General features: G+C 31.9%; 1 protein-coding gene and 1 pseudogene across 2 annotated transcripts in view; both read right to left on the bottom strand.

Moving 5' to 3' along the window:
• Nucleotides 1-5,087: 5,087 nt before the first annotated feature.
• Nucleotides 5,088-23,498, bottom strand: part of SLC25A36 (solute carrier family 25 member 36) — a 30,325-nt gene continuing 11,914 nt past the window's right edge. Inside the window, exons 3-7 of one of the 2 annotated variants that reach the window (XM_011357451.2) lie at nucleotides 20,193-20,270; nucleotides 17,844-17,944; nucleotides 10,035-10,101; nucleotides 7,287-7,576; nucleotides 5,088-5,464 (exon numbers count right to left, since the gene is read on the bottom strand). In XM_011357451.2, the coding sequence (XP_011355753.1) occupies nucleotides 5,271-5,464; nucleotides 7,287-7,576; nucleotides 10,035-10,101; nucleotides 17,844-17,944; nucleotides 20,193-20,270 (730 nt within the window). In that variant the 3' untranslated portion in view covers nucleotides 5,088-5,270. The remainder of the gene's footprint in view (nucleotides 5,465-7,286; nucleotides 7,577-10,034; nucleotides 10,102-17,843; nucleotides 17,945-20,192; nucleotides 20,271-23,498) is intronic. The other variant, XM_023529096.1, reaches the window with a different exon arrangement.
• On the bottom strand, nucleotides 21,712-21,832 carry LOC111738159 (annotated as a pseudogene).

The raw sequence follows: 23,498 nt of genomic DNA on the forward strand, positions 1-23,498 counted from the left end.
AACAATTCCAGAGAACACAGGACATCCCTGAGGCTCAATGGTACTACAGTTGAGAGCAGCACACGTAAGACAAACTGAACCTAATGTTAAGTCTAACTTTCTATGATGTCACAATGATGCTTTGGAGAAAAAAAGAAAATCCAATGGTTCTCCAGCTGCCTCAGGATATAAACTAAGCTCTATACAGATCAGCTTCAAAGACAGTTGTACTGTTCCAATTCACATCTGTAGCTCTATTTCTCATCATTTACCAATGTTTTATGCTGAGCCAATCCACACAGTTTCAAACGAAGTTTAAAAAACTGTCTCAGCATCATCCCAAGTGCTGATTCAAAAAACCTAGTATAAACATAAGACTAATATTCAGAATACTCGTTAAAAAAGCCCAATTGTGACTAATATCCCTCTTAAGTATCACTTCTCTATTCACCCACTCTATAGGCTGAGAAGTCACATGAAATCATTGTATAAACATAGCACTCTATGAATTTAAACTACTGAATCAATTCTAGGCATACTAAGGTAGCCAGCTGGTTTGTGCAATGCAAATATTAAGCAAATAAAACCATTTAACTACAATTTACTTAGCCTGAGTTTTACCAGTTGTATACATGTATACATAAGGCATACACTTGAACCTTAAAAAATCATAAACTCACCAATTCTGTCACAGCTCCTGATATTCAGCAATGAACACACATACACCCAATTTAGACTGGAGACATTTGAGCTAATATCAACCACTACTTTGCCAAATGTCTTCACTCTACCCACTATTTCAGTCTTCAGTGGAAAGAGTACTGTTAGTAGGCTGAATGATTTCAGCTTTTTGTTAACTTTGAGAAATGGAATATGACAAATTTGTCCTGGTTTCCTCACCTACAAAACTGGGTGATAATTGATGGAAACTACAATTTGGGAAAACTGAACAAAAACAAAATAGATAAAAAGTAAAGTGGGTAGGTACTATTTAACATTTAATATCTATGTTACTGGTATTTCAGTGAAAATATGAAGCTTAATTTGGTTATTCTAACAAATTCCCAGCTCTTTACTTTTAATTTTAAAATTCTTAGCTTTCCTAAAGGCTGAGACTACAACAAAAAAGCTACTGATGTCAAAAGGACATTATAACCTAGGGAGATATCAAATAACCTAATTTGGCTCCAATTTCAGATGTTCTTTACAAACTGCATGTTTTTATATGTGAAAAGTACAGGACTGAAAAATCAATAAACCTATGGAAAATATAGAACAGAAATTTCTTACTGAGCTATGAGATAGTTATATTATTTGACCTTTTGGTTAACAGATATAATTAGGTCTAGCAGATAGGAGCCTGACATTTAATTTGAAAATGGCAATGCACTTTTGTTCTATACATAATCTTAAGAAAGTGTGATTATATCCTCACCATACCAAAATATTAGGATACACTATTTTTTTTTTTTTTTAGGCGAGGCAACCCTTGGATGACCTCACAGATTGCAAGGACCCTGTCAGATTACAATCCCTTATTAGTATTTTTTTAACACCTACAGCACCTGGTCTTCCTTAGGATATATTATTAATAAAAAAACCAACACGCTGTATTTTCATAAGCATATTATAATTTTAAAAATTTTAACAATTCAAATAAAATTCAGCTAGTTAACATAAATACAGAGTAAATGCACATAATTTACAGCCATGTACATAAATGCAATAGCAACCCTCACATAAATGGTCAAAGATATCAACTCTTTTGAAGTTGATTATTTACCTACGACTGATAGGTCATAATTTAATTGTTCACATATGCGGGGGTACACATTCAAAATGTTTAAAACTAAAAACTGGGTAAACCTAGAATTTTCATTTTCTAAAAGGAGTAGCATAAAAAGCAGCAGCATATAGATTAACGAGAAATTTAAGGGCATGACAGAGAAGAGATCTAAGTGGGCAGAAAGTACATTAAATATTTTTATGTAATTAAAATTCCTTTTAATTGAAATCATTCAGAAATATCTTATTCTTAGAAATGTTAAAATCAGGAACAGTATTAGAGGAGGGAAAAGCTGAACTATTATTATTTTCCAGCCCAAAAAAAGTCCCTATAATACTTACAGTCTGGGCAGAAGAGCATGTAAACAACAAGACAGGCATAAACAATGCTGGAAAAGTACAGACTGCTAGCATTTAAATCCTTTAAGTTCAAATCAATATTTTTAGTGATTTAAAATAAACCTAAAAATGCTGACATGTTTCTGCTCCAGTAAGAGTAAACACTCATTATTTTGAACCCAAACTCTGCTGGGTCCTAATATACTACTGCTATTCCACAGTGGGCATTAAGTTTTAGGAGACAAAAGGCTGAATTAAATAATCTAATGATAATCTTGGTGTTGAAGTTACAAATCAATTACTTGTGGGCCCTATCCAATAAGGTTGGTTCTACAAAGTTACATACATAATAAGAAATAAGACAAAGCTTTGGTAATAAATGTACCTAAATTTAAAATCACTGTATGAGACCCCATAATGACCGGGTTGGCAATTCTCAGATTTGGACTTTGAAATTTAGGAATTTTTCTATTTTCTATAGCCACAAGTACCAGAGTTCCATCTGCTGCTCTAGGAGAGTACGCTCTTTCAGTATCTACTGCTTTAACCTGAATAAGTTCAATTTAATTTTCTGAGAAAATTCTACAATAAAACTATATATCAACCTGAAGAGTGCCGACTACCTCTATACTAGAAATAAAACATTATCTGATAGAAAATAGATGAAAACAAGTTTTTAAAAAAGTCCAATATTTTACGTATGTTTTTCCTTTTAAACATTTGCATCAATTAAAAAAAGATCTAAGAAATGTTTCAGGGACAAATTTGATAAATAATTTTTATACATAGTTTTCTTTTTTTAATTACCTCTGTCATAAAGAAAACTACAGCAGATGGCGCTTTGGGGAAAAAAAATTAAATGATGTTGCTCTTTTCCAATTGTTGCATAAAGAAACAAAGTCTAAGACTCTAGGATCCTTTCCTTCCAGTACATACATAAAACTCACTTTTAAAAGCTGAATATAATACACTAAAATTCAACGTAAATTTTACTTGCTAAATACAAACAGGAATAGAAAATATGTTCATCCTTGAAGGACACTTGATATGAATTTGCTACAACTGAATAATAAGATGTTACTGAGCTGCTGGTTTTCGCATCGTTCTTAATCATTTGTGGGGTACTGAGATCATAATGTTAGGGAGAGTTTCTGTCCTACATTCAATATAACTAATATTTACAGATCTTCACAAGGCAAATGGCACTGTATTAGGCAGTACAAGTGGCACCTGAAAAGGCAAGCACTACAGATGGAGAATTTCTCTACAGATTTAAGTTAGAAACCCCTGCTATTATTTTTTGGCATAATCCTCACAATAAATGTCAAAGCTGAAATTCACCATAAAAGTTATGAATAATCCCAAAGGTGATGAAACTGAATTTGCCTTTGGTCTCCAAATAGATTGAAATGTTTTTAATTTCAATCAAAGCACCTCAAAAACGTCCAGCTACTGTTGATTATAAGAAAGTTAGAAGATGAGGAAATTTAAGAGGGCACTGTGTTTCATTGGTGATAGCAGAGAAAGCTTGCAATGACATGCTACAATTTTCTGTTAAGTCACTACAGTGTACACAGAATACTTAAAACATTTATATTAAAGATCTCCAAAACAACATACCTAAAGCCCAGAAAAATGTTATGAATACTGTTTCTGCCTAATACATGACCAATGTTTTAAAAATAACCTTAATGTGGAATTCTCCCCTATTCTTTCTAACCACCCCCAAAGGCCACAAAGTGCGTTCACAAAGTCACTCTTAAGATAAAGCCATTGCACGAAATGTACAGTTCTGTATGTTGAAATGAGTACCACGCTGGAGTTTAATTGTAGAAGTTTTTTATACCAGTATAGCAACATCCATAAGCTAAAGTCTCTTAATAGAATTATAGCCAACATCTTCATAAGGGCTATACATATAATACATTTAAAGTATTAAAAGGTGCAGTTGAATTCAACAGCCAAATGTAAAAGCTATATCCTGTTAGCACACTTAATCTGAATTATCTTGAATCTTTCTATGGATTTCCATCAAGAAATTAGGATAGAATACATTTCTTTACAAAAGCAGTTTGTTCATTTACAAATCTAAGTCAATTAGGATCATTACCTGCTCATCAGACAACAGAGGGCCCTCTTCTATGTTTGTACTACCCCAGATATTTATGTTGCCCTAAAGAAAAAAACTTTTAAGGGCAAAGCTGAAAATTACCATTTTCTCCACAAAATAAATGCAATCTATACAGATCTTCTGAAAATAATTCAAATGTTCAAATTCTTAATGTGAAAGCAAAAGAGATAGATACAAAAGTGGTCAATTTTTTCCACTTTAAGAAAATGATACTTAGGTGTGATATGTGATGACCCAAATTCAAAACTAGTAAATCACTGAAAAGACAACTGCATAAATTTAGAAAAGATGAGGACATGCTCGAATTACTGAAATGGCCCAAAATCAACATTTTACTGGTTTATTTTGTCCCAAATGATTACCATTTGAATTTGATATGTTAACAATTTAAGTGTCCACATGATGCTAAACATCAAGCACCTGTTAGCAATGGCAACCAAAAGATTTTAAAGATAAAAACATATAAGATATTTAGACACTATTTCATTAGTTGTCATTAGCTGTCAAAAACAGTGACTAATGCTAAATAATTAACTTTAAAATATTGAGCCAGATCCTCTCAAGGAAATGTGAAAATAATACTGAGGATCTCAATATTATTGTTGTTTTACAAGAATTACATAGAACCCAAAATTAGAAATTTATGACTGTCAATACTATCTTTGGATAGTTTATAGTATAGCACATAACTAGGGATGGCTTTGTTGAAAAGACTGAAAAAATACTCATGGAATAAACATGACTGCCATAAACAAAATGCAAGTCTGGCCTATAGATGATAGAGAAAATGGCAATTTTGAGGAAGGAGTGCCTCTAAAGGCTTTTGCATGGAGGGAGCTGAGATTTTTTCCCCCACATTACTGAAAGACCAAGTAATGTGATTATAATTACTTTAATTCCTAAAACCAACTTCCACTTAGGTACAGTTACATGTTCCCAAATCATTTTCCTTCTGTCCATCATGCTGGCTTCGATACTCCATGGTCCACTGTAATCTTTTGGTCTTCCCTCTTTATAGTATGACAGCCTGATGTTGCTATCCGTTGAGTAGGTAGACCACCAATTCATAGGTGGCCATCATAATGGCTGTGTTGGGAATCTGTCTCACCAGATGAGTTGTTAGACCACGGTAAAGAGACCCATAACCTTCTTCTTGAACAACCAGAGATAGTGTCTGAAAAAAAGACCTATATTTTGTTCCCTCTTCACGCAGTCTTGTTCTTATGACTTCTGTTTAGGAAAAAAATTAAAGTCATTTTATTTAAACATTAGTGATATCTTTATATATTCCTAATACTGTTACCTTCAAGTATAGGCTTAGGATAAAGAAGGGATTTTTAATGTGTAACTTACTGAACCCAGTCACATTACACCACCACCAAACTTCTAAGATAGCTGGCTAAAATCATGTATACTCGTTATAAAATGAATATACGTAAAAAACAAGCAGGAAAGATTTTTAAAAAGTGGACTTTACAATGAGAAAAAAGAATTAGTAATCTAATCACAATGCGGTCCACATACCAAGATGAAATTTCATGTAGAAGAGGTAGAAAATGTTAAAAATATAAGCTGCCAGCTAAAAGGCCCTATCTAGGAAGGAACTAAGCAAAAATCATAAAATTTTAAAGCTAAAAAGGATCTTAAAGATTACAGTTAGTCCAATTTTTCATTGAGAGGTTTTTGTCAGTTGAGGGGAGAGGAAGGGACCAGAATTCAGAGCTTCCAACCAAAGACTATTCTTTTCACATTCATTATTTCTCAGACTTTTTCAATACACTATTCTTGATAGGCCTGAGAGAAATGGCCTAAAGCCATTTTCACTACGAAATGTTAACACTCAATCTCATGTCCTGCCTTAATAATTCATGCTACTTATACATTCCAACCCAAAATATTGTTTATAACCTGTACTTCTTGTAATACGCCATCTCACTTGAAGGGACAGGATACTTAAAACTCCAAACCTCTTTCACCTTAGCAGGCCACCATCCTAATCCTTCCATCAGGAGGCCAGGACCTAAAACAATGCTGCTGACACTATCCTCCTGTGACTTCTTTTAAAGAAGTTAGGACTTCCCTCAGGAAAACCGGGGTAAGCTCAGTCCAACTTGGTTAGAATTGGTTTTATTCACAAATTACATTTTAAAGCAAATATTTCCTAAACCGGTTTCATTTTTCCTGATACAGCTTTAACCACAGAGCCTTAGCTTTACAAAGGTGAATATAAATGTTAATAACGAGTGTGACAAAAGTGAAGCACTTCAATTAAAAACCCAAACCAAAGTAAACCTCAAGCACACCAAAATCAAAGGCTACACTTAGGAAGTCAACAAAGTTACAAAAAACAAAAACAAAAACAACAACAACAAAAAAACAACCAAACAACAAATAAAACCCCTCATCATGTTGCAGACCAATTTTTAAGTGATTTTCTTAGCTATTTATGAAACAAGCTGATATTGTAAAACTTAAACGCAGAAATAAATCATTTATATATACTTATTCATCAACACGAAATGATGGTAAAATCATTTGGTGTTTGGGATTAGACTTCAATTCAAATTTGGGCTCCATCACTGAGTAAACTATGCGACCTCAAGCAAGTTAATTTTAACAATTCTCATTTCCCACTTGAAAATGAAGGCAGTTCTGGTTATATTCTAGCATACCTAGATTTTGCAGCATTTTTATGTAGATTAGCGATAATGTATACAAAGTATCTAGTATACCACCTACATCCACACTTTAAAAAAAATAAAATAAAAACTTGCCCAGTCACCCAGCTGCAATCTGACTGACTCCAGGGTAAAATTTGTCCAGAGCTCATGATAAATCACCACCATAGTACTAACAGCATATACTGACCTCTTAAAACTGCTTTACATTACTTATACAGATTAATTCCATTATGAGGAATTCCTAAGAATGGTATTTTGTTATACTGAAATTCAGTAAAATTATAAATGCTCTAATAATAAGGCATCTATTGGTTGGGGTGGGAGAATATTTCTGAATTAATAGAACATTATATAAATTCAACTCCTCTTACCATGTGGATATGCTATACTTGTGGCACAAGTTTTTGAGGTGGCAGCAGCTAGCATCATTCCCACAAAATCTGATGCTTCTTTTACAGACTCTTCATCATTTTCCATTGTAGAAGCAATCTTATATTCCAGGAGTTTTTGCTTAATATTTTCATAAATAACAAAATGGATAACAGTCTCTGATATGCCTGCATATGAAGCGGACATGCCTCTATAAAATCCTCTAAGTCCATCTGTCTGATACACTTTACGAACACATTCAAAAGCACCCATTCTCTTTTCCCCACGATTCCTGAAAAGCAAAACGGAAAAATCTGTTTAATGTAAATAAAGTAGTACAGGTTTTTAAATAAAGTAAATAAAATATAGTAGACATATGCCACTCTACTTAATAAAGAATGATTCTCTTTAATGTATGAAGAAGTGAAATCAGAATTTAAAAATATTCATTTTAGATTTCCTATTCTTTGTCCAAACTTTGTCATATTAGGTGGGTAACATAAAGTAGTTTATTTTACTGAATGCGAAATATACTACACTGAATCTTTAGTTTCACATCCTCATTGAAATTTGTACTGTAGAGGTAACGAAATCCTTTATAGTCCAAATATACTGTGACCACAGCTCAAGATAAAAACAAAACAAACAAAAAACACTCAACATTATATTAAATCCAGTTCTAAGTTGAGAAGATTTCTTTTGCATTTAATTACATATAAAAAGAATGATTGAGACGCCAATGATTACAGTACATCACAGAGGCAAAGAACAGGATTAACTGAATTTCTGTGCACCTGAGGGATTCTTCCAACCCCACCTAGTTCTTCCCAAAAAGTGGCCTGGTGAATTTAAGAAAAACTTCCTAATATTCTTTGAAGACAATGGTCATATCTTTATTTCAGTATCCTAGCGAATACAAGAATACAGAGGATCTCTACAATTCTCAAGTATTTATTGAATATTAGGCCCAAGAAAATGTCCCCTAGTGCTATTTAAAGGCACAGCATCTCTTCTTACGTAAGTATATAATTTTGAGTTTGTAAAAATATGTATTACCTTACACTATGATTCCCTCAACAGAACCCCATCTATAGTGGGTTTAAATGTTACCCATAGGGAAAGAAGTAGAAAATCTACTTATTTATCAATTATGCATAACCTGTTTCTAATGTGACAAAATAAAACCACAACTAAGAAACCTACCTGATAACCTACAGATTCTTCCAAATTTATGAACTAATGATTGTCCTCAACTAATGACACTGAATAATTTCTTAGTTGAGAATAATTCTTGCAACCAACTGAAATTAAGTCTCTGCCATCAGATCTTTTCTTACAAAATTAAAAGAGCTGCAAGTCCCAAAGGGTAACATGCAAATACATCTGCCCTGTTCTTGATATCAGTGTTAAAATTGGCATCTTTAAATAAACATTTCACAACTATCCTAACACCATCCCATTCCCTACTCCCAAGCCTAAGAAACTGTGCTGGCTTGGGTTATAATTATAATAAGTGAAAAAATAATATTAAAGAGTTTAAAGCCATGCTTTTCCTGGATCTCATATAAATCTACCCTAGAATATACTGAAGGATAGCCCTGGTAGTTCATAGTATAATATAGACTGGCATCTTACACTTTCTTAACCTTTGGGTTGTTTTATCTATCATTATCACTTTTCAGATGTTTGGCTTCAAGAAATAAAGTTTTGAGTTTTGCCACAATACTTAAGATTTCACTAAAAATTATTCCAGGTGAAAGAAGAATTATACATTTCTTTTCAAGTTTCCAAATAATATACAGTTCAATATGACAGAATGTGGAAAGCAGATATTTAATCAGGCATAACTGCTAATTATTAGATCAGTTTTATTTATAGTCTAAAAGACAGAACACTTCTCAAACCCTAAAATACGAAAAACTGTGGAAATTTGTTATACAGTATACTCCAGACTGAAAGACTAAAATAGTTTCAAAACTATTAACATTATTATTATATACCAGATAGGATCAACTCTCGACTTAACAGTATTACCTTTCCCATCCTCTATCCTAAAGGCCAACAGAAGTTGAGATGGTAAAACCCTTAGCTGCTCTGCTTCTGGCCTTCTCTCAGTTCCCAGAACACGTCAAAGGCCCTAAACTTAGGACCTGGGTGGTTTGCACTGACTGTTGCCTCTGCTTAAAATAGGCTCAAAAAGCCATTCCTTGATTATTCTCATTTAAAGTTGGTTCCCACTGTTTCCTGGTATATCTCTAGAATCTAGCAGTGCTCAATACAGATTTACTGAATTAATGAATCTTGCTACCATAGAAGTAGTTGGTGGTAAAAAATGAAGTCTATGAATATATGAGAGCAAAATCCCATGCCAGGACTTATTGTATATAAGGTTACTGAATTTGAGCAACGATCCATAAAGATTCAGCCTAGGCTAGTTGATCATATGGGTTATTGGCTGTTGGGAGGTTGATTATAATCATGTAATCTCTGCTTGGGCTAAGGTTAATATATTCTTCTTTCTTCTTCTTCTATTTAAAAACACAACACATAATACACTTTCTTCCCTGAAGTCTCATATTACCAATTATTATATCATTTTTGCTTTCCATGTTTCAAAAACAAAACAAAAATTCAGCAGCAAAAGAAGAGAAAACGTGGTTAGAGAGCTGGCACTGAAATCTCACTGATATAAATTACAGAAAAAAATTAGTTGAAACCAACTTTAGTTTTGTTTTAATGAAATAACATACCTGGCATCAAGCTGTAATCGAGTCTTTACAAGCCAAATGGGATTGGTTGCTGTGATTGCGGTAAAACCTAAACAAACATGTTTAAAATGAACTCTGGTAAAAATGAATACACTATTAACTTTAAAATTTTAAAAATTATATAAATCTATATTAAAAAATGCACATAAATATTTAAAGTATTAACTGATGTATGCTTTACACTTTTATTTTACAAATCCATACAAACATGAACATTTGTATTTTATTTCCAATCTACATTCTCAAATTCTGATCATAATGACTAAAAGATAATCTTTTAAGAGCAAAATATGACTATATAAAAATATTTCTCCCAACATATGCAGAAAATCCTCTTGGGTACCCTCTATTCTCTAAACTAAATTCAGAAACCCAGTTCTACAAATATAAAAAAACTGTATTCTAGGGCTTTTTAGCATGCAAACTACAATCACTACTTGGGGTCCAATTAACATCACAAATCACTATGCTCGAAATGGATTCTATATGTCAGTATTTACTAATATTTCATCTTAAGCTGACTGTATAACAGAAAGGACTGTTATTTGGCCTTATGAATATATAAACATACATTTAATACTGTTAAAATAATGGTATCACAGAGGTAAGGTTTCTGTTAGGGTTAATAGGACAAATCTATTTTTCATCCTTACTTAAACACATACAAAAACTCAGAAGTTCAAAAAGTTACAAACTGGAACCCCCTCTCACTTTTACAGACACTGAAGAGAGAAACCTAAGGTAGAGGTAGGTCTTGTTTACTTTAAAACTAAAGTACTGTGTTATTATCAATGTCGAAGGATGGTCACCTAAGATGGCTCATTCCAGGTAGTAAATTAAGATCTCTGGAACCGTATGTTTCTAGGCTAGTGCATATCTTTTATTTCTATCTTCCTAGTGTTATAAAAAAATAGCAACATGAAATGCATTCTTGATGATCGAAATTTATGAAGCCCACTTCACCTATATGAAGAAGCAAGGTTTTAATATATTGCTTATGAAAGTTTAAAATCAGCTACCCAAACTTCATAGAACTACTTACATCAAGTTACATTTATTGAATTGGCCTTTAAATTCAATGAAAATTTACATGCAGGAATATCTAAGGATCTTAACTGTTTTAATACTAGCAGGTCAAGCACTTTATTTTTAGAAGGGTGGACTATAACCAGTACATTTAATATTAGTACTTTCAGAAACAAGAATGCTGTGGTACACATTAGGGATAACTTATTTTTTAAGTTAAATATAGTACAGAACCAATCATAAACCTTTCTTGGGTTTCAAAGCTAGTATGGGTATATAACAAATGCAAAATAATTTCACTAAATTGTATACAAAGTGGAATTTAGTCTCACAGGTTCATTTCCTTTCTGTAATATCAGAAAATTAGCTAACCCAAATTTTCCTCCCTTAATTCATCGCTTTAACACTGTAGAAATAGCCAGATGTTTCACAAAGGGATGCTCAAATTGAAATCTATCAAGCAAGATAAATGGAATAAAAGTTTGATTTCATAACTCCTTTAGTAATTTTGTAATGGTTATTATATTGTCTCCTTTTCACTTAAGTGTTTTTAAAACTACATATTCTAAATATCAGTTCTAAATAATAAAAATTTAAAGTGTTGGACAGGTTGTAAGTAACATTTTTAAATAAAGTTTTTTCATGCATGTATTCTTGGTAAAAGGAAAGAGAAAAATACAAAACTGTCAGATCAATTAAAAAATCAATTTAAAAGTCCAGAAAAGATTTTCTTGCATGGCCTAGTGAGGATAAAGTTATACAGCATTTTCCCCCTTCTCTTGAACCTCATTTTTCTAAGTAAAAAAGTCAAACTAAAGATGTTGAAATTTTATTTTAAGGCAAATATGAACCAGACACCAGTGTTCTGGTGATATCCTAATTTAAGGATTCTTTATTTTTAAACTTAAATATACGTGTTCGCTACATGTCTGTGCAGCAATATTAAGGGTTTATTAGTGAAAAGCCACTAAGTGCCAGAAACCAACAAAATATTCTGCATTATTCACAATGGTTTTTATTAATTATTCTGTGGAAATTTTAAGGAAAAAATATTTGTTTTATTAAATTTAGAAAGGCTGAAATTGAGAATTCTTATATCAAACTTAAAAAAAACTGTGCCTAGAAAATCTCAATTTACTATACTTTATTTGAAAAGACAAACATCGAAGTATTTAAAAAATAATTATGTTCTACTTACAAAAATATAAACTTAGAACCCAGGCTTTATTTTAAGCCACAAAATTCCTCAGAGGCTGAAAAAAGCCCATATATGTCAACTTTAAAATATTACAATAAATATTTATAAATATTACTAGAAATAAAATTTCGAAATACCCATAAATCGTAATTTTAATTATTCACTGTACATATTAAACAATGACAAGAAGCAAACAACAGGTATTTCTCACTTAACTAAAATTCATTTCCAGACACTAATTAACCTATAGAACAGAACACATTAAAATTTAGGTGAGATAATGTTGTCATTTTATCCTTATATAACTATTACAGTTGTTTACTTTTGCTTACTATAGTTATTTTGGCTCAACTCTCCCCATAAGCTAACTCTTAATAAAGACACTAGCCTAAATGCCAGCAAACCATTAGGTTAAAAGAATCTAGGCAACATCCCACAGCTTTTAGATATTGATCTTTTACCAATTAAAACTGATCTTTGAATTTTACGCTATACTACATTCTCTTATCGAAGACACTCTGGTAACACTAGACATTATAAGGCTAATAAAATCTAGAAAAATATAATCTATTAATTCAAGAAATGAAACAAGTGGGAAGAAACAAAAATTTATCATTAACTTTGAATTATATATGGTAAGGCAATTTGAAGTTGACAAAAAGCCAAAGCTAAACATATTTCCTTATTTCTTCTAAGAAAAACATACACAAAAGTGCTGGGAATGGTGTCCCTGAAACTTAGAAATTTCTTGTAGTTTTTTATTTTGGTATTTAAATTTTGTGACATTTTGATAATATGCTAATTTATAGTAATATTCTGAGTACCCACATTAAAACGGACTTAGAGGTATATGTAGGATCTACTTGCAGGTTAAGAATTAATGTTACTCCATAGTCAGTTAAAGCAAAGTGGTAGTATATTGGCCACACTGTTAGTAATATGGTTAGTATTTTATTAGAAAGTTTTAAGAAACCTTTAAAATACATTTTTTAAGTTTTGCTTTATCTAAGACTCCATCTGATAATGTAAACCAATTAAAAAACAGATTAACAGAAATTCTGCTTATATTAAAGTTGCTGAAAATGTCTATTTCATTAAGTGAGTGATACCTGTAGTATTGCATTTTTAGTACTTTTTATTTTAATTAATTTCTTTAGTAAGAACAAAGCCCATATAACTTTCTAAGACAAATGTATTAAAACTACTAAAAAAAAACTAATTAAAACTAAAACAGCTAAGATCCCATATATTCTTTTCCTCCATTTATTTGGAAAGTAATGATAGGTATTAAGATCAATGTTTCTGCAAGATAGTAGAAAAAAGTCAAGTATCAACAGACAAGAGAATAGAAAGCATTCTATTAGACTTTTAAAATGTTACTCTAAGCAAAGAGCTATTTAGTTTTTAAAGTTGTAGGATGGTATGATACTAGTTACAACTATATCTTAAATACTGTTATCAAATTCTTTGCTGGTCAAAGTTATATGGCTAAGCTGAAGACCCCAGGCTGTTATTGCATAATGACTGAAAGGTTAACCCATTCTTCCTTCTAAAAGGAATATTATAAAAGAATTAGAATTAAAGTTATATAAACTATTCAGATAATGCACACACAAATTCAGGAAATAAAAGTTCATTTCCCGCCTTCTATTAATTCCACAGCTATTATAAATTCCCAGGGGGTGTTTCTTATAACTAGAGTCTGCAAGAGATGCTCAGATCAGTACTCACGAGGTTTAAGTTAGTCCATATTTCTACAGGAAGTGACCTGCGGATGGGGAGCATGAGATGACACGATCTCACTCTTTTCTCGGGAGAAATGTACAGTAAATGCCTAAAATAGACACAGGCTTTTCTGTATCATAACAACAAGCAGTGACCTCATCAGAAACATGTGTACAAAATGAATCCCATTGGGAGGATTTGAGAATATTTACGGTGAGATCTAACTTTTTTGAAAATTTTAAGTTAAAAAAGAAAAAGGAATATCAGTAAGGGCCATAAATTTTTTAAAAAAAATGCACCGAGTACTGAAAATTCTGCCATCTGCAGCAGTTTCAGAGTCCAAATACTTACCTAAAAGACCACTTTTGCCTTAAAAAAAATGCTAACCTTGTCAAAGGAGACTCTAAGAAAATATTTGTAGAGGGAATTAAAATATCCCATTTTCCTACCATTATTGTCTATCATGACTGGAGTTGAAATCACAATTTTCCATTCTTTAATCATCAGCCTACTTAGTAAACTTAAAAAAAAAACCAAAAAACAAACAAAAAAGCCCACCCAGAATATTCGAGGAACTCCGTTTTGTAATTATTTATCATCTTTAAAAAAAAAATAAAGTATATGTTGCTACAGTAGTACCTTTCACCTTTTGCACTATGGCCAGTAATATTGCACATCCATTTTTATGAAATATTTTGGGTTATTTTGTATTTAATTTCTTGTGTTCTACAAAACAAAAAACAGGAAGAATGTTTACACACAAACATAAAACATCTGGTTCAACCATTCATCTGGCTGAATGAGCTGCCATGGACAAACATGATAATAAAAAATATTTTATATACACAAGACAAAATTTCTATTTAATGAGTAAAAATTTAAACTTTAATAAACTTTAAGTCAAATAGAAAACTATATCTTGAAAAATAACAGTGAATGCTAAAAGCAAATAAAACCCACTAGGTATCTAGGAAATATTAACCGATTACATTATGGGTATTTAAAAAAACTTGAGCTGTAACTGTTTGAATATATAAGCCAATAAAAATTCATTCGAAGCCAATCAGAATTCATTTCCTTTAAATCTATAATACTGTATATAAAAGTATGTACATTCCAGATAAAAACTTTTTAAAATTGAGAATTACTATAAAGAAAAAAATTATTTTTTGTACACACATCTGTGTTTAGGTATATACAGAGGGATATGCAAGTTCATTTAAACAAATACACACAATACCCTCGACAAAACAAATACTGTCAATTGCTAAGATTTACTTAGTCTGACAAACGTCGTACATAGGAAAGAAAAAAGGCAGGTAAAACATGAAGTGTCAACATCACTTAATTTGATTAAATAGCCTCACAATGGAAAAAAAATTCCAATGTCAAACTTAGAGGTTTACAAACTCTTATAGTAGTCCCTTGAAACACTACAACAAATGAAAATAAGACCCACTTTAAATAAACTATTCTTTTAATTAAAAAAACTTGGTATCTAAACACTCTATTTCTTATGGATAAAATGCAAAATGCAACTGAACTGAGAGGTTACTTGAAATAAAAATTATGTACAAGGTATGTTATTAAATTCTTTGTGTAATGCTTGATGTGGCAAAATCTTGCAGGCAGTATCACTGTCTATTTTAGTTCAAGATACTAAGGTGACAAGGTTAGCATTTTTTTTTGAACAGCCATTTAAAAAAGGATTTTTCACATGACTGCCTCTAAGCTCTTTGCACCCCCAATTCGTATTTATAAGACCTCTAAATATGATCCTGAAGAAAACCAGAGCAATCTGGTCCAGATTATTTCAAGACTGAAGGAGGCAAAATTCTACCTTAATGAGTCTGCATGGGACCATTCAGTTTCACCAACCATGTAGTTATGTATGAAAACCACAATGCTAAGTGTTAATGCTCATAAACAGTTCAAGTAAGCTCTAAAAGCACAATTCGCAGAAAAAATGTAACTGCAAAGAAATGGAAGAAGTATTTTCAAATTACACAGTAAGTGTACAGTGCAATAATCTCTGAACAAGTATGAAACTATTAATTAACCAAAATTCAAGGAATTCAAGGTTGGGAAATAGTACCAACATAGAAATAAAAAAAAGATAAAGTTAATACTTGTACAACATAAAAAGTGCAAAATAAAAATTCCACTGAAATTCTTTGCAATTGATAAAATATAGTAATAAATTCTGAAGAGATATTCTAATGAAAAAAATGTTCCAGTGGGAATTAAGATATTCTGAAACTCTAAATTTGCAATACTGAATATTTAACTATCCTCAAATGATTGCTCATCTACTTTCTTGATTTTAATTCTTTCAAAAAAGAAAGATTAATATTTTATAATTTTCTGGGGTTAAAAAACAAAACATAAACACTGGTAATCCAGAAATACATTCTTAAAGATCCTAATACAGTGATTATATAGTTTGAAATTAGCTACTAACTTTTACCTTATACCAACTGAAATGTTTGGAGGGAAAATCTGTAAAAAGTACATTAAAAAATAATTCTAGTTGTAACTAGATGATCTCTACGGTACTGAAGAACTCATTCTCAAAATCGAAATATATGTAGAACCACCTACTCATTCTAAGGATTAATAGAGGTTCACATAAATCATATAACTTGCCCAAGATCTCTCCACATCAGTAAATAAAAGTATTTCACTACCTTGATCTTTAAGGTTTTACCTTCCAGCTTTAAAATTTTAATGAGTTAGTCAACAATTACTAAATATAAAAAACCTTGAAATATTTTGTAAGGTAATATGCTAGACCTTTATTATATATGGCTATTAACCTTTCAAAAATTAGTATTTCAAACTTACACTTAGTTCGTTAAGTATATGGTTCAAATTGATCCACTTTATTTCTAAACAGAAAATGGTTAACAGTTTAAGGCACTCATTAAGCATATAACTGACAATTAATTGGTCAACAGTTGATGAAAGTAGATATAATTTGCTTTACGAAGTCACAGCATAATTTGGAAATGTGAGGTATGGTTACATATGGAATAAATCTCAGAAAACAGTAGACAATTTTGAGAACCAAAGGTCATGGCTTTGTCTAACATGCATAGCAACAAATGATTCCAGAAAGAGACTGGTCAAACCAATCTTCCAGTTTATCTTTAAGGCAGTGCAGAGAGAGCCCCAGGACTGGTAGTTTAAATTCAGAATTATATATACTCTCAATGATGATAAAATTATTCCTGGAAACATTTTATAGCGAGCATGTACAGATAGCCAGTGCCTAAATTTCGAGTGCTATCTAGTGTGATTTACGTGGAATGCCAAACGTATTTTTCAAAATATACACATTATAGTAACTGAATTATCAGTAATACATCACTCACAAAAATGTCAGCATTTGAGCACAGGACAAAATGAATACTTTACCAAGAACTGCCGGCACATTTCAGACAGAAGCCAAAACATGCAGCAAAAAGGGAAAAGGCACTAACAGAAATTGAGGAGAGAAGAGTAAATTACAGCTCCATAACTTATAGTGTAATTATGGTTGGATTCTTAAAACTATCAAAAGTGATCACTAAATATTCAATGAACTACACAAGACAATGTAAATATTATATTACCTGTAGGCTACCCAAAACTCCTAATTACAAAATGCCAACTGAAACAGATTTTACATATAACCCCTGATTAAATTTATGGCACACTAAAAAACATAATAAAAACCACATTTGTGGATGCTAAATAATGAAAAGCACATTGTCTTAACTTTACAATGTAAATTAATCATAACTCAGTATTAAGTCTCTAGTTTTCAGAAAATTTTGTTTTTTAATATCACATATTCATACCTGCCATTGCAGCTGAAATCATGTGTACCTGGGTAGAATCAGGATCAAATACACCATTCAACGTTTCCTTGCAGTTTGAATAAGCAGCAAAGTATATTGCTCTACAATAAAGATTTAAACTTTAGTAATAAGCATGTTGCTTAATTCATAAGATTTAAATGACATGTAAATTGATCTTTATAATTTTAGAGCAGAGAAGTCTAAAAATATTGTCTTAGCTACATTCTCATGTAACATCAGGTTAATTTACACTTTTCCCATGAAGGCCCTGTAGTATTTTTTGTATCAACTCATTAAGAAAAAGACAAACTCAAATGTAAAGCATCCTGAGACACCCCTTTCCCCCATCCCAATACTTTGACAGCAACTAACTATAACAAAAAGTATTTGTATAAAATTTTGAAAACATATTAGTAAAGCTGGAAGGCTTACGTAATGCTAAGACTAAATTAAATACACTTAAAGAAATATGGTATAAGCACTTCCAAATACATATTTGTTTTTGGTGAGAGAAAGTCAGAACTGACCCAACTGATCAAAGTATATGTTAAACAATTCTGAGAGACTGTGGTATATTCTAATTTATACTATACACAGAATAGTTCATAGTATCATTAAACAAACAAAACAATTCCAAAAGAAATCAGCCCCATCAGGTCAGGTGATATTTTCCAATATCTGTAAACATTCCATTCCATTTGTAAATATTTCCCGTTAATTTACTATTACTTTATGCATCCCAACTACCTCCTCATTGTTTAGCTTTCCAGGCACTGAATTAGTTGCTTGCTATATCAAATATCTTGTTACTTCCCAACAATCCTGATTATCTGTTGAATAAGTGACAGAGTAGACAGACAAGTATAAATAGGGAGAATCTCACTGTTGTGTCTTTTTAAATATGTTTAGGAAAGGGGAGGTTAATATAATTAAAAATGAAACATTCTGCTTTACGAAAAAGAAAAAAAATAGAATACATTTAATGATGCCAAATTGTGAAGAGGAATAAACAATGCTTTCCTAGAACTCAATACACTAAAAGGCATCCTAATGACAAAATTGGCAAAGGATATATACATATGTAATTCACAGAAGAGATATACAAATAATTATAAGGAGGTGAGACTGCACCAAAAATTAAACAAATATATATTAAAATAATGAAAAATCATATTTGGTCTATTTGACAATTATTACAAGACATGGATAATAGCAAAAATGGGTAATACCTGGTGCAACTAATTCACTATTTCGGAATAAAAATATTGGATGCCTTTTCAGAAGGTAGTTGAGCAATATTCATTAATTTTAAATGTGCATATGCCCTTTTATCCAGAAATTCTACTTTTAGGTAACTATCCTAAAAAAATATATTTAAGTACTCAAAGATAAAGGTATAGGTAAGATCATAAAATCGTTTTCAACAGCAAAAATCTGGAAATAAATCTAAAAGTTTAACAGTAATGGAATGCTTATTAATGATGGGATAGTCATATTATGCAATTTTTAAAAAACTATACATTTTTATGGAAAAGCTTCAGGACAATTGAATGAAATAATTAATATGATTCAATTTATATAAATGATAAGTAGACATATTACACATTTGATGTCCAGAAAAATTAATAGAAGGCTATACATCAAACTATTTATTAATGATGGTTTCTATAGGGAGAAAAGTAAGTGTATGGTGAATTATGAGAGAGGTGTGGTGTTTGAGCTTTAGAAGCTTTATGCTGTACATTTTTTTCAGTCTTTACAATAAAGATAAAATTTTGGATAATTTTTTTAAAAAGAGAGAAAGTAGTCCATAAAGAGTTGAAATCCAATAAACAATGAGACATGGATCAGGTATACTGTTTGGGAACAGAGAGCTGGGTATGTATTTTCACTCAGAATGTGAACTCTGCACAGCATTCTATCATGGAAGAAGTCGATCTAAGATAAAAACGTATCAGAGAAAAATGACAAGTTAATGTATTAAGGCCCTTTCGGCTTTTCTAATAGGGAATGAAACCATTTTGTCTGCTTACCTTGTCCCATAAACCAAAAAACAGGGTTAGTTCTAGAAATCCAGATCTTCCCCTTTCTTACTGCTAGTTCCTTTAGTTCATTCTTTGCCTTTTAAACCTGGTGCAAAAACTGTTTCACGATGATCTCACTATGAGTTTCTTTGCACTGTCATATGGTGCAACCTGCCAATCCTTTTAGATGGTTACTGATACCTGTCTGTTTTTTACACCATAGTGCTTTATCCTTACCATCTTGACTTCAGCATCTTCAGCATCTTCCCTATTAAGCCTGAAACAAGAAAGATCGCTACAATTTTGCTTAACTTAATTTTTTTACCTGGAAGGGGCTACCCCCACTAAATTGGGGCCTAATCCTCTAAACAAGGAACGAGGCCCTTCTTTTTCCAAGATCACCCTGCAAGAGAAAAATATTATTTAGAAAGAAATGTCTTTCAAGGTCTGGTATTTTATTTGTACAGCAAACTTAAGAGTCTAAATCTCATATGTTTGTAATATAATATGTTATGCTGCTCTGGTCAGTATTCCTTACTTTTGAAAAGTTGATTTTCTTGACATAGCATAAATTACAGAAGATTGATAACAGATTTATAGTGATAATAAAAAGAATTCCACTTAGATTATTTCCCACAAGTTTTAAAGATATAACAATGTATATTTCTACATTTATTTTCATATCGTCATGCTACTCTCACCTTCAACTGCCTCCATTTTACTGTCTTTACTAGTAAATACAATCCCCAGTTAGTGGAGCCAAATCCTATAGATCAATAGGTCTGATGGAATTCTATTCTAGTACTTCTTGGGAACTGATAAGAATTCACAAAATGTAGACATTATTAAAAAAAAATATATATATATAATATAAAAAATAAGATGTTAGGAAAAAAAAGATGTTGGACACACACACTCATACACAAAATTCCAATGAGAAATGTAGTTTCCTCCTAGTATTTGAGGTCCTTTCCTCAAGATTGGACAAGTCTCTAAGTACTGCAGCACTATCTCATCCAATCATTCTAGTGAAATGCTATGACAAAATCTAAAAACTTTTAGGGTACTAAAATGTTTGGTCTGTTATCATTTCTCCCTGTACTCAGCTAACATCTACTATAATGAATACTTACTAAAGACTAAGCAGAGTAAAAAGACAAAAGAGAGGGTGAAGCCTCTGCTACTGAGAAATGTGCTGTCCAGCTGTGAAAATAAGAATTATATTAAAACAAATAACATATTATATTAATAAGCAAATACTATACAAGCTAGATACATATGCAGAGAAAGGAACAGATGCATGTCTAAGTCATGGAAGGCTTTCTGAGGGTGAGTTAAGTTCTGGAGGTGAGGAGAAACAGTGATTGAGGAGAATAGGTGTTTTAATTTAGAGTTAATGGACTAGGCCAGTGATTCTCAAGCATCTATTAGAACGATGTCTTGAAAGGCAAATGAGCATAATGGTTAATCAAGGGTCTGAGTTGTGGGGCCAAACTTCTCAATAATGAAGCCCAATTTTGGTAATGAACTAGCTGTGAAAACATAAAATAACTTTTCACCTGTCCTTATTTTCATCAGCAGTAAATAGAGAAAAACAGTACTCTTTTTCAGTTACTGTAAAGAATAAACATATATAAAAAGCTTTAAAAAGTACCTGGCTCACAGTAAACACTTGATAAATCTTAATATGATAATTATTACTGAAGCATTTGTTTAAATGCAGATCCCACCCTCAAAGTATTCCGATTAAATAGATATAGGAGAATGCTCAGCAATTTGCATTTTCACTATGCATCCAGATGACTGATACAGGCGATAATACAGGCTCACTTCTCCCACCCCCCCACCTATAGCACCTGGTATTCCTAGGTGGTCTCCCATCCAAGTACTAACCAGGCCCGACCCTGCTTAGCTTCCTCTCGATCAGATGAGATTGGGCACGTTCAGGGTGGCATGGCTGTAGACCAGAACTACTTTTGATAAAACTAGATTAGACAGAAGCAAAGTTAAGAATGACAAAAGCACATTTTGAAGATTCAGTGTTTGTCAGCTATTTCTATGTTATAAATTCTTTTGATAAATTAAGGAAGGTAATTGTCCTTTAAAGAAAAAATACATATTTGCAAACACTCACAATTTTGCATACAATTTCAACTCAGAGACCCCTTGAAGATCATCTGAGCCACCTAAGAAACTAAGAGCCCAGGGGAGATTCCTAAAGTTCCTGGTTCTGAAGCCATGAAAAACTTCAAACCCAGTAGGATGGTTATAATCAGAAAGAAAGACAGTAAAACAAGGGCTGGTGAAGATGTGCAGAAATTTATAGCCATTTTGGTCAACAGCTTGGCAGTTCCTCAAAATGTTAAACATAAATTTACCATATGACTCAGCAATTTCATTCCCAGTACATCCCCAAGAGAAATGAGAACATATATCCCTATAGTGGGATTATTTATAATAGACAAAAAGTGGAAACCCAAATATCCATCAGCTGCTGAGTAGATAAAATGGAATACTTGACAATAAAGATACTTGTTACAACATGGATGAACCCTGAAAATATGTAAAGTGAAAGAAATCAGTCACAAAAAAAACTACATATTATATAATTGCATTTGTATAAAATGTCCAGACTAGGCAAACCTATAGTGACAAAAAGTACATTAGTAGTTGCCTAGGGCTGGGGGGGGGGGGGGGGTTAGAGGAAAGGGAGAAAATGAGGCGTCATTGCTAACAGGTAAGGGTTTCTTTTTGTGGTGATACTGAAAATGTTCTAAATTTAGAATGTGGTGATGGTTACAACTCTGTGAATATATTAAATTGTACACTTTAAAAGGGTGATTATGGTATGTGAATTATATCTCAATAAGGAAGTTGGAAAGCAAAAAAAAAAGAAAAAGGCAGCAGCAGTAGCCTGAAGCAGACTGATCAGGACAGAGTTCCTGCGAGGGAAACAATGGAAATGAGTGAAAACATGCTCGACCAAGAGAATGCAGAGTGGGAAGTCATCTGTATACTGATGGGAGGTGAAACACGTTAGATTGACTCATGTAAGAGGGCCTGCACAACCGAAAAATTAAAGCTGAACTCAGAGGGTCCTACAGTTCCTCTGAGGAAAGTCAGAGAAGGCAAAGCTATTAAAAATGAAATAAAAAATATAGTATTGTTATAAAAGACAAAGGAAGAACTTTAAGGAGAGGTAATCAGTGGTAATAAATGTCAAATCGTGATATTAAAATACTCTATTAATAATCAGGTAGATTTATATATAACTATTTTAATCCAAAATTGTTAAAATTTTATTCTACCTATTCATGTACTTAGGTTAAGTTTCAAAAAGCAAAGGCTGATGAAATCTTTTGGTAGAGAAGGTAAACACACAGTATGAGTTTATTTGCTACTACAAAATAAACACTTGTGAACTAAGTTCAAACAGATTATGTTCCAAATGAGCTGATAAGGCAGACACACAAGGCATTCAGTTACATACCTAAGTTTAAACATGTAAAACCTAATTTTAATAGTTTTTAAATTTCAAATCCAATTTGTAACATAAAAAAGTATGGTAAAATGTAAAAACAAATCTTTTTCAAACCATCAAGAAATGTCAACCAAATACTGAATTGCGTTT

This window comes from Pteropus vampyrus, unplaced genomic scaffold (genome assembly GCF_000151845.1).
Source record: "Pteropus vampyrus isolate Shadow unplaced genomic scaffold, Pvam_2.0 Scaffold35, whole genome shotgun sequence".
In the NCBI taxonomy this organism is placed as follows: Eukaryota; Metazoa; Chordata; class Mammalia; order Chiroptera; family Pteropodidae; genus Pteropus; species Pteropus vampyrus.